This window comes from Rhopilema esculentum, chromosome 8, assembly GCF_057945365.1.
Source record: "Rhopilema esculentum isolate cy_ngs chromosome 8, ASM5794536v1, whole genome shotgun sequence".
Classification (NCBI taxonomy): domain Eukaryota; kingdom Metazoa; phylum Cnidaria; class Scyphozoa; order Rhizostomeae; family Rhizostomatidae; genus Rhopilema; species Rhopilema esculentum.
In genome coordinates, this window is record NC_142822.1 from 10,311,193 (window position 1) to 10,322,867 (window position 11,675).

Sequence of the window (11,675 nt, forward strand, 5' to 3'; positions counted from 1 at the left end):
CACGCAAAAAATGAAAAATATCATTACAATGAATTTTCATAACTAACAAAATAGAACAAATGTACACAAATATTCACAAAAACCTGCACTTTTTAATAACTAATATTGTTTAATAGCTAAACCAAATCAGCGTGTAAACATGTATTTTACTCCGAAGAAACCCCTTCGAATTCAGGGGAATACCCAAGCAAGTAAACTTTACCCGGAAATATCTGAAAGCTGATAAAGAACTGAGAATCCACATTGAAAAGGTTCACTTTGAAAGTTTTGTCCAAATAAAAATTTTTCACTCTGCCAACGTCCTGAATATTATTTATTCGCCAGAGCCAAATCGCAGGTATCACCCCAGTCCAGTGCATTTATTGAAATTTGTAGGCCCTTGATCCATGGAGGAGGTAATGAATGTGGAAACTTGAAAACATCCCGTGTCGAATGTTACTCTGAAAATCTAGCGACCTTTGTCTTCCAAATTACCAGGTTTAACGTACTCGTTATACATGTAGCCAGTCGACTCCATAACACAAAATTCCTATTCCCCAGTGAAGAAATTCCCATGCCAGGCATAAATAAGCTCAAAACTGTACAAACACGCAATGAGGACAGATTAATCTTTGCCCAGTGGTGCGACCTTACTAAAAAAACATACTGTGCACCGAAGTTCGCACTATCTAGCAATTTGATTGGTTAAATATTTTAAAACAAAAGCTGTGCGAATCGGTGCGAACGTGCTACTAATCATACTGTGCACCGAAATACCCTAATCTAACTACATTGGTACCTTGTTGTTTTTTAGTCAGGATGCTTTGAGATTTGAATCAGATTGAATCAAGATCGAGATTGAATTAGAGATGGTGTTTAAGATTTTGCTTGTGTTTATGGCCAGGTTTGAATCATGCATGATTCAGACCTTGGATCTTCCTGCTCCTGCACGGTGTTCAGTTGTCAAATATAACTGAAGCATAATTCCCAAGCAAATACACTTAAAACACAAATGGGAAATTTGCCAATAAGCAAGAATGTTGTTGTTAAGGACGAGACGGATTCTTAGCATAATTTTAAAAGTTTGACTGTCGCATGTGCGAACGGTGCGAACGTCTAGATCCGCCCCTGGTATGAGTGACATAACGAAGCAACCTCTCGCGTGTTACGGAATTTAGATAAAAACTCTAAAATTTTGTTTAAATACAAGGAGGACAAAAGCAGATGATGTTTACTGAATAATAATTTGTTTACATATACTTACAATTCAAATGATCTTACAATTTCAACTCATGGTTTAATTCTACCTTGTTTGTTTGCAAAGACTGGAACTGCAAATTGTAAAACTGTCTGATGCAAGCCGCCAATCAAACTGCACGATATGCAAAAACAATTGCACTCATTTTTATAAGAACCAGTAAATTTCAAGATCAGGCCTCATTTGCCAACAGAGTGAGTGAGGCAGCCTTCATTTGCCGACAAGTTAGAATATTCATCGAAAAAGCACCCACACATGGCTAAAAATCATCGTTTTTGAGATGAAACATTTTTAAAAAATGCATTTAACTGTAGCTCAGCATCAGCTTGTTTTTTATTTGTTCTTATAAAATTTTTCTTATAAAAAAGAAGAGTGTCCGCGATACTGCTACCGTTATGTGCATGCCCAGTTACTGATGCATGCCCGGTCAGAATGCAGTTGGCAATTAGCGATGAAATTTTGCTTCAATTGGATCTATTGTTTCCTATCAAGGAAGCTTTATCCTCTAGATTTTGCATGAAAAACTAATCTTTTGTCAGTGGTAAATCTTGCCAAATGTCTATTTCCTGCTAAGAAAATTACAAGCTAAAAAAAAGTACTTGGCAGACCTTCCTGTCTGGAAGATAGGCTAAAGCTGAATTCACACTAGAAGCGGCGCGTCGCGGCGCGTCACACAGCGTTTTTCAAGAATGGAATTCAAGCGTTCATATCTAGTGCGTTTCTTTGCGTTTCATTTTAAAAAATACAATAGCAGTGATATTGGACTTGATTTCAGTTTAGGTCTCTTGAGATGAAACTCGGATTTGCTCTCTGTACATTTTTTTCATTTAACACTGCCCTGGCTCATTCTACGTTCTATCTTTATCGGGTCAGCGAAAATCTGTTTCAAATAGTCATTGCAAAAAGCTTCGAGGGAAGCATTCTGTGTGACCGTACTCTGCAGTTCAAGAATATTTGTACGAAATAGTGTTTCTTTAGCGATATTGGCTCAGGCACCAATTTAATAGAACGCCATTTGAGTGTTTTCAAAAGCCCGGTCATGCCTCTTGTCCCACTATTGTTTACAAAGAAAGAAGAACAGCTTGCTTACAAAACTTTTCTATTGTTCTGATGCGGCACATAGCGGAAAAGTTGGATAAATCCAACTTTGCCGCATCGTGACGCATTGCCCAAAAAACGCGATGCGCGCGCAATTCGTCAAAAAACGCGAACCTTATTTGGGCAGCGGCAAAAAAAACGCGTCTAGTGTGAATTGAGCTTAAGAGGTATTTTGGCTGCGTGTATCGGATTCATTTCATATCGGACTTGCTGCACCGTATCGGATGGGTTTCATACCAGATAGGGCTCCTGTTTCCCCTTTACCTGCCACGTGAGCACTGATGTGAGTCACTAAAACAGAAAACTGGCGGGAGCAGGGACGAAAGTTAAGGATAAAATTTTTCCTTAAACTAAGACTTGACTTTACACGATACCGGATTCATTTCATATCGGATTCCTTTCATACAAGATAGGCCTTCTGTTCACACAATGAGGACCCAATCCGGTATGTATCCGCTTTTGCGGAGTGAAATCACTTCGCTACGAAAGTGGTATGAAACCAATCCGATATGTATCGGATTGGGTAAAGTGCTCGTGTAACGCTAGAATCCGGTATCAACTTGCTCCTCAACCTCAGTCACAATCCCTGTGGCCTCAACCCCACGTTTGGCGCGTTTTTCAACAAATTGTGGTTTCATTATCAAGAAAACGAGATGGATGCTGATAAAGAGAAATTTTTCTTTACCACAGTGATTGGTCTTGCGCAAATTTTTCAGGTAAGTAGCCGCCTAATGGATCTTTTTGCGAAATGTTCCTTATATTTAAGAAGACTTCAAACTCTTCCTTTTTTTCCCCTCGAATTGAGAACTCGCTGCATGCGGTCTCACGGTCTCTAGCAACAGCTCAATTACTTGCTCAGTCCAGAAAAAATTTCTTCCTTAATTTTTTTTCCCTACTCCCGCCATTTTACTGCTTCAAGTGACTCACATCAGTGCTCACGTGGTAGGTAATTTTTTGGCGCGACTCAAATACCAACGCAGAGGCTCCGAAACAAAAAGCTGCACCTCGCAGTGCGGAATGACTACTGTCGTGTAAACAGGAGCCCTATCTGGTATGAAACCAACCCAATACGGTGCTGCAAATCCGATATAAAATGAATCCGGCATCCTGTATACGCGGCCTTACTTGGAAATCAGTCCCCACCCTCTGCGTGGATGCTTCTTGCTTAAAAAGTCATATGGCTGATATTTATCTTAAGGAACAGTACGAGATGTGCAAATGATTGCACCACATTGCTTGTGAGATACCAACCATAGTTTAAATAATGTTCATAAATGGCAAGAACAATTGCAGAGGCCCTGATTTTTTTTTCGTGATTCTTTTTTAAGCTTATAGTTTATTGTGACACAGAAAGTCAAATGTAGCATAGCGGTCAAATCTTGATTGGCTGAGAGCTCTGTTCGCTACCATGTTCTAAGCCAATCAGCACACAGGATTCTCACAACAAAATCGCTTCGCAGCTAGAATTAGGCCCATATTCGCGATTTCAGCGTGTTTTTACCACATTGTCTACAAAAACATTGCACGCCTCTACAAAGCCAATTTTCACTTAATTTTTTGTCCAGTTCATCATCATGCGTTGCTATTTAACCTATATTGGCGCCACTGCTCGATCGCAAAGAATAATATAAAAAAACACCTCACAAATGATCGCTAAATTTCGTGTCAAATTCAGGTAAATTACGTTTTTACCTCTCCCCACCCAAAGCGCTTTAGAAATTTTACATTTAGACAAAATCAATCATATATACTTGCCTTAAATCTAGGAATGGTTCATAATCCCGTCAAAGATGCACTCACTGTTCAGCCTTAGATGTAATTATTACAACGGCACGAAGGCTTTCATATTCACCCTCGAACTCGATAAATGTATCTTTGTCCTCTGGAATCAAAATTGATTTCATAAAAGTGAAAAAATTTCAGCAATAGCCCAAAGTAATTTCAATCATGATTGTCCAAAGACAATTGACCATTATTACTAATTTTATGTGATGAAAATGGCGAATACACTCACGCGGTAAGACTGGGATCTAATAAAATTTGAAAACGGCGGGAAAAATTGACGAAAACGCACCCTCGAAATTTTCCCGCGATCAAACAGTGACGCCAATATAGGTTAAATAGCAACGCATGATGATGAACTGGACAAAAAATAAAGTGAAAATTCGCTTTGTAGAGGCGTGCAATGTTTTCTGTAGACAATGTGGTAAAAACACGCATAAATGTCGAAAATGAGCCTAATTCTAGCTGCGAAGCGATTTTGTTGTGAGAATCCTGTTTTCTGATTGGCTTAGAACATGGTAGCGAACAGAGCTCTCAGCCAATCAAAGGTTTGACCGCTATGCTGTCAAATGTATAATGTAGAGAGATTGTAAGATATGACTGTGGCTAGTTCTGGACAAATATTCAGATTTTGTCCCTTAAAAAGCACACGCTGAACACAACTCAATTAAGAATTGCTAGCCTTCAACCGAGATGACATCTGTTGATTTTTGAAGTAAAAAAAAGAAATATTTATTATGGATTTTACTCTTGAAAACTTCATTAACTGGTTAGCATATACGAATCATTGCAACTCTTCAACATTTGGTATCAGTTTAAAAATATGTTTAGTTTAGTCAAAATCCAGGGCAACTTGGGTATTTTTCTCGCCAGTGCTTTAGCAAAAAATGTTAACATGAACTCCTGCATCATGTTCCATGCAAGCAAAAATGTTGCAACGTGCAATATAAGTCTGGAATGTTTAGCTGGGTCGTGCATAGAAAATTTTAATGTCAAATATTCGGGACCTTTAGGTCAGTAGTCATGTTTAGACCAATCTTTTGAGCAACACAATTCGATGGTAAATCTCAACAAAAACAAAGGAAACAGTGAAATAAAATGATTGTCGAGAATTCTCGATTTGTTCTTTATTAACTTTGTGATTTTTACATCAATATATTTTATGGATCTGCCATAAGCTCAATCTCAGGGTAAAATCCCATTCAAAAATTGTTGCACAATTTTAGCTTTCAAATGTTGTTTTAAGTAAAAAAACTTTGTCTTACTGCCATAACTAAATCGATTGCATAGCTCAAATCTGCCAATTCTAAAAAACTTCTTTCTTTGATCATAGTCAAACACAAAAAACTAATAAGACAACTTTCCCGTTGCTAATTTAAATGTTCTTTTCTAATCAATCATTTACACATCGGTAGTTAGATTTTGAAAACACTGTTGTGAAAATACGTTTGAAATTATGATAATCAACAATCAACATGAGTAATTAGCTTATTATGAAATAAGGACTTTAATCATCCAAAACTAGATTGCAGAGTTTAAACATAAGATAAGTGTTTAAATGCGATAAAAATTTTCTTTAACTTTAAGAAATTGTTAATCTCAATCAATCACATAAAACTTCTTATTTAAATATTGTGGTACATATTCACAAAATAATAATTTTATGAACGAAACTATTAAAGATATCATAGGCACAGACTTATATTTTTTCCGGGGGAGCTCAAAAGTTAATGGCAATTGCTAATAGAGAATGCCGATGGCGGAGAATAGAAAGCGACCTATCCCAGGTGGAGGGGGGTGGGGGTGGGTACTATTGACTGACCATGTTGGTGTTATTTTCTTTCTGCTAATAACCATACATTCTGTTCTTTTGCAATAAGTTGGTTAAATCTCATTTTCCTTTCTGCTTTCTGCTTTCTGCTGCTTACCAAGTAAGTCTTTCTTCCAATGTAGAAATTAAAGCAGTATCATCAGCAAAGCGCACATTACTGATGTTATTAACTCCAATGATTGATCCTTTGATTTTTCTAAATCTCTGAAAAGTAAACAAGTCAGGACTCAACCTACATCCTTGTCTAACACCCCTTCTTATTTCTGTATACTTACAGTCTTCATTTCCAATTCTTATACATTTTTCCCAATACGTATTTTTGCTGTCAATTCCGGTATTGTTTACAGCACTAGGAGAGCCCTTCGCCTTCCATCCATTCAAAAGGCTTGCCATCCTACCAACCAAGAAAGTTCCGTTGTTTATGAGTTTACGTGCCAGTGTGATTCTGGCTACGTAGGACGCACAACCCAAAGATTGGGGGATAGGATTTAACAGCATGTTCCTTCCAACATGAGAAACAAAACTGCTCCTCGATCTTGTAGGTCTAGAAACACTGTTAAAACAAGTGATTCTGTCATCGGTCAACATCTTATAGACAACCCAGAATATGCCAGAGTCTATAATGAAGATATGTTTCGGATAATTGGCAGAGCCCGGTCGTCTCTCCATCTAGTAGTTTTGGAATCGATCTACATACAAACGAAAAGCCGCCATTGTATAGACAAAAGGAGTTCGTTTTCTCTCTTGGACTCCAGTGGTACTTTCTCTTTAGGCACGCGACACTGATTGGACAACTATACCGGTTGCATTTTTCTTGTGCTTGTGATTTTCTGATTGGCCTATTTCGATCCACAACTGGGTATATATTTTTCATCGTGTTCTTTCGGACTCTTATTCTGATGTTTATGCTCTTAGGAGTGTCAGATTCTAATATGTTATGAAATGTTTGCTTTTTTTACAGATTCCTTAGCAACCGAATATCTTTCCCATTTAGGTCCAATTCTTCAAACATATTGAAAAGATATTCATTTCTCACTTGTTCAAAGGTTTGGCATAGACGATAAGGCACATGTTGGCATAGACGATAAGGTACAAACACATGTTGCATTTCTACACCTCTTTCTGCCAATATCAAGGCTTTTTTGACTGTCCCGGACTTCGAGAAAGAAGAGAAAAGAAGGGACAGAAAGAAAAATATCAAGAGAAAACAAGAGATAAGCAGAAAGGAAGTAGTAAATGAAAAAAGTTGCAGAAAATCTTTATTGCGGTATCTCGCGTCACATCTGCAAACCAATGCTAGCACCAGTTACAAGCTATCTGGGAATGTTGCGAAGTCAAAAAATAATTTTTTTATGGTAAAATTTTCAATGGAATTAAAAATGGCCCTAATCTTTTTCATAGCCCAAAAAGATATTTTACAATTGTTCGTGGCCTATCCAAATATTACCCACCCTCATATAGCAGTTACTTTATGGCCAGTCTCTATGTGTGCATCTTTGCAAAAGTTTTAACTGTTTACTTATGACAGAGTCTTTCTTGAAGCATTACACTCTCTGTCTCAAAAACTCCCTTTGAGCTTCTTCCCTTTGTTTCAGTTAAATTTGTCTTGTTTCCAGTTCGACTGCTGTTCCTCCTGCATTCGTACCTCTAGCATTCGTGCCCTGCCAGCACTTGAGCACTTCTACAGAGTGCTTTATTTGTGGATGTATTTTAGCATAAAGAAACGGGTTGATACACCCATTAATGCAAAAGAGAATGATCAAAAAATGGTAGGGATTTTTCGCGCTGGTGATAAAGCTGCAAATCATTTTTGGGTCTTTTGAAACTCGGATGGCTAAGATGGTAGTAAAGATTGTTACTGGTGCAATGCATATGAAATAGAGGCTGATGACAATAAGAAATTGTTTACAGATACGTTTGTGCGAGGCCAGTCTTCTTTCTTGTGCAATGTTGTTCCTGATTTCAACATTGTTTTGTTTCAAATGCTTTACGCAAATTGTATAGAGGCAAATGATGCCAACAAGTGGTAAAACAAATGATAGGAATTGTAGAATGTTTGTCGTGTACAAATACAGCAAAATGTTATCTTTTGTGAAGATTGCTCGCGTTACTGTGAAAGTCATCGTAAACAGGAATGAAGCTAGGACGGCGAAGACCCTTGTTTTGAACGTGATTCGTCTAAACTCCAATGGCTTTTTTATTGCCCTAGACAAAAAAATTAGAAGATAAAAATGAGCTGTTTAATCACGTGACTTAAAAGTGTTTTCCAAACAATTACAGACAATTTTGCTGCTTTTTACGCAGTTCCACATACAAAGATTCTTGAAGTTTCAATCAAAGAAGTCTCTTCAAACTTCATTTGAAGCATATATTAAGGTCACAATCGCATTATAATGTTTTGATGAAGAAGTAAATTAAAAAAAATTTAAAGTTCCACACTACAACGTTTGTGAAACTGCCTTAGAACAAGGTTTATTAAAATTTAAAATCAAATGATCTGTTCAAATGTCACTTGAAACGTTTATTAAAGAAATTTCGTACATAGCACAGTAATGTTTTAGAGGTGCTATTCTCATCTTAACAGAAAAGAGTATCACCATCACAAAATGAAGAAACTGTCTCACCAATATCGCTCGACTGTGATGAAAAGTAATATCCAGCCAGCCTCTTGAGTTGCAGCAACGAAAATTATATTTATAATCTGACTCACGTAGGAAGGCATTGATAACTGGTAAAAATCTTTGAAGTTTTCAATAGGTCCTGTTAGGAATGTCATGACGTCAGATAGTGCAAGAGCAATGATGAAGACATCTGATTTCTTTGCTTTATTTTTGCGTCCTGAAGTAAAATAATTGTTAATCATTACCATGAAATGCTGAAACATAAATTGCTATCTTCCTTGGCAATAGTTTTTATCGTCTCTCGTTGGCTAAATTATTGCCATGTCAGTTTTTACTTAGATTTCTATTGATTTTATCAGATGAACTCAGTGCAAAAGATGAAACTTACCAAGTGCGTAGATAACGAAGCAATTTGTTAACGTTCCAAATACCATCATTGTTGCTAGTAGAACGGTGAAAATAATTGTTTTCAATTCTCCATGTTCATTATCAGCTGAAGATTCGTATGAAAATGCTCCGTATTCAAAAGATCGGTTGTTGGGTCGAAGCAGATCAGCACAGCTCATTTCGAAGACACCTGGTTTTATGACGAAGAATTTTGATCTCAGCTGCTTGTTTGACGATTATGGTTCTGTTGAAGTTTCTAGAATACTTAATTTATTACTTTTCAAACTTTTTTAAAAGCTCTTCAACAAAACATTACAGTGGAATAAAAAACGACGATAACTGTTTACTTGATCATAATTTGTTTACTCTCATTAACAATTCAAATGCTCCATGCAGCGCTTATTCGTCCTCATTTCACTTCAATTCAACTTTATTTGTGTGCAATGTTTTAGCTCCAGATCGAAAATGCCTCAAATTGAGCTTATAAAATGCAAAATTCAATTGCACATATTCTTCTTTATAATTTGATGCTGTGACCTGAATATCACATGAACAGATGCGCTGGATCGATTAAAAAAAACACACGATCAAAGCTCTTCGCTTCGCTTCTTGCAGAAAATTTGGTCTTAGAGTATCGGTTTTATACCATAGAAACTTTTCATTGCCGTTCTGAATGTCTTATATGCCCAAAAGCCTTTTGCTCATGTTTCAAAAACACAATATATCCAATTGAATTTTATGTCCAAAAGCCTTTTGCTCATTTTTTGTAATTATTGAAAGCGCTGGGCATTAGTTCCAGTCCTCTTTTCGATAGTCCTCAAGTAATAAACCGATTCATTGACTAGAAGTAGAGTGATCATTTGATAAAAAGCGTTCATAAGATTATAATTATTTTGGCACGTTCTGCTACGGTTTATAATCAAGGAGGCATACAAACCAGGGCGGCTTGAATTATTCTATCCAGATCAAGTCAAGCATCCTGCAACCTTGAAGCTGAGAGTGATGATGTAAAAGACGAGGTAGAAATTCTTCTGGAAGATATCAATGATTCCATGCTTGATGATATTGTTAGACCCAGACTGAAGATTACCCTCTACGGCTATCTATTGACTGGGGGACTTTGCCCCAAGCTGCTAACGGCATTATTACGAAATCTCTTCTGTAGCTAAAAAGAATAGCACGAATCTTTGCAACAAGGTACAGTTTGCCACGGTACATTGCCCCAAACTGAAAATTGCCCCAAGATAAGCAAACAGAACATGATTACAGCCAATTAAAAGCTAGAATTGAACTATAGTTGAAATAGCATAAAAGTTTATAAAAACGATGTATTACATTTCGATTTCTTTAAAGTTGTATTATTGTTGTATTAGATTTCTAGAAAGTGTAGCTTTTGAAAGTTTTTACTAGAAGCACTTTATTATAGGCCTTTTTCTGATTTATACATGTAAAATTTCCGATTTCAAGACTCTGAAATTAAGTTTTAGGCAATAGTTTTCATTCCTAGCATTGTATTAAATGACATTCTTTTGGAGACAATGGGTGTTTCCTAAGGGAGAAAATGCGGGGAAAAAGGTGTAGCCAAAAACTGCGTGGTCCTGGTCCCCCTTTTGTCCCCTCCCCTCATATATCCCCGGCTGGGGCCACCACTGCCTCCCCACTTTGAAAAAAATTCATTGTAAAATCAGGGGTATTTTTTCGTTGCTTCCTCGGCGAAATTTTAGATTTGTCAAATAAAGGCAAATAAAAGATAACTCACCCACATTGTAAGTAAATGTGATTAGCCTGGGTGTTGTTCTGTTGCTATTTTTATTTTTAAGTTTCTGCTGTTAATTTGTTACTTGTAATTTGTTAAGCTTGTTAAATCTCAGCCTGTCTTGTTTCTTTTATTTTTCGGCAAATCTCAACCTGATATTTCTTCTAAGAGTTGTTCTTATAAAATAGCATGCATGCCTATTAAATATCCTCTTACCCGGTCCTAGCGCGATAGAAATTCTTCATAGTTGTAATTAAGTCTTGGAAAAGCTGGTTGGAAGTATAAGGGGTTCGACAGCCCTCTAAATTTGCGCTTGCTCGCTTCACGCTCGAATAAGCCCCCCCCCCCCTCGAATAAGCCCCCACCTAAATATCATTTTTGCAAACAAGCTCCCCCCCTCTCGAATAAGCCCCCATAGGAAGCATAATTGCAGAGTAATATCTTATTTCCAGAAAGCCCCCACAGGACAATAGCTATACAGTATTACTTCTTTGACTGGAGACCACAAAGCAAAAACGCTGCTTTTCTTATAGTAAAAAATTGTAATATTTGTTAGATCTTTACAGAGCACTTTGTAACTCTTTTAATGATATCAGTTGTTGTAATTAGAAGCTCGAAATGCTCATGTTTAACTTTTTTCCATTCAATTGGTCAACAGGAATTTTGTAGTTTTTATGTTGACTTTGAGGAAAATGCTTAACTTTTAATTAAGCCCCCCCCCCCCCCCATCGAATAAGCCTCTTCTCGAATAAGCCCCCACCAAAAAATTCATTTTTGCAAACATGCCCTCGGGGGCTTATTCGAGGATTTTGCGGTATTTCATAAATTTTATTGCCTGAGTTCCTTTTGACACACAATTTTTTTGTCAGAGTTCCTCATGTTCCCCTGTGGCTGGTAAAATGCCCTACCATTATTCCTGTTACATCATTGCCAAAGAACTTCGGTCATGTGACATTAATTCTA

At 37.1% G+C, this 11,675-nt stretch overlaps 1 protein-coding gene across 1 annotated transcript; it reads right to left on the bottom strand.

Moving 5' to 3' along the window:
- Positions 1–1,427: 1,427 nt before the first annotated feature.
- LOC135694857 (kappa-type opioid receptor) lies at positions 1,428–9,606 on the bottom strand. Its single transcript, XM_065213731.2, has 3 exons — positions 8,958–9,606; positions 8,573–8,786; positions 1,428–8,153 (listed from the first exon to the last, which is right to left on the bottom strand). The coding sequence occupies exons 1-3, from the start codon at positions 9,133–9,135 to the stop codon at positions 7,544–7,546; spliced, it is 1,002 nt and encodes a 333-aa protein (XP_065069803.2). The 5' UTR covers positions 9,136–9,606; the 3' UTR covers positions 1,428–7,543.
- Between the last annotated feature and the right edge of the window lie 2,069 nt (positions 9,607–11,675).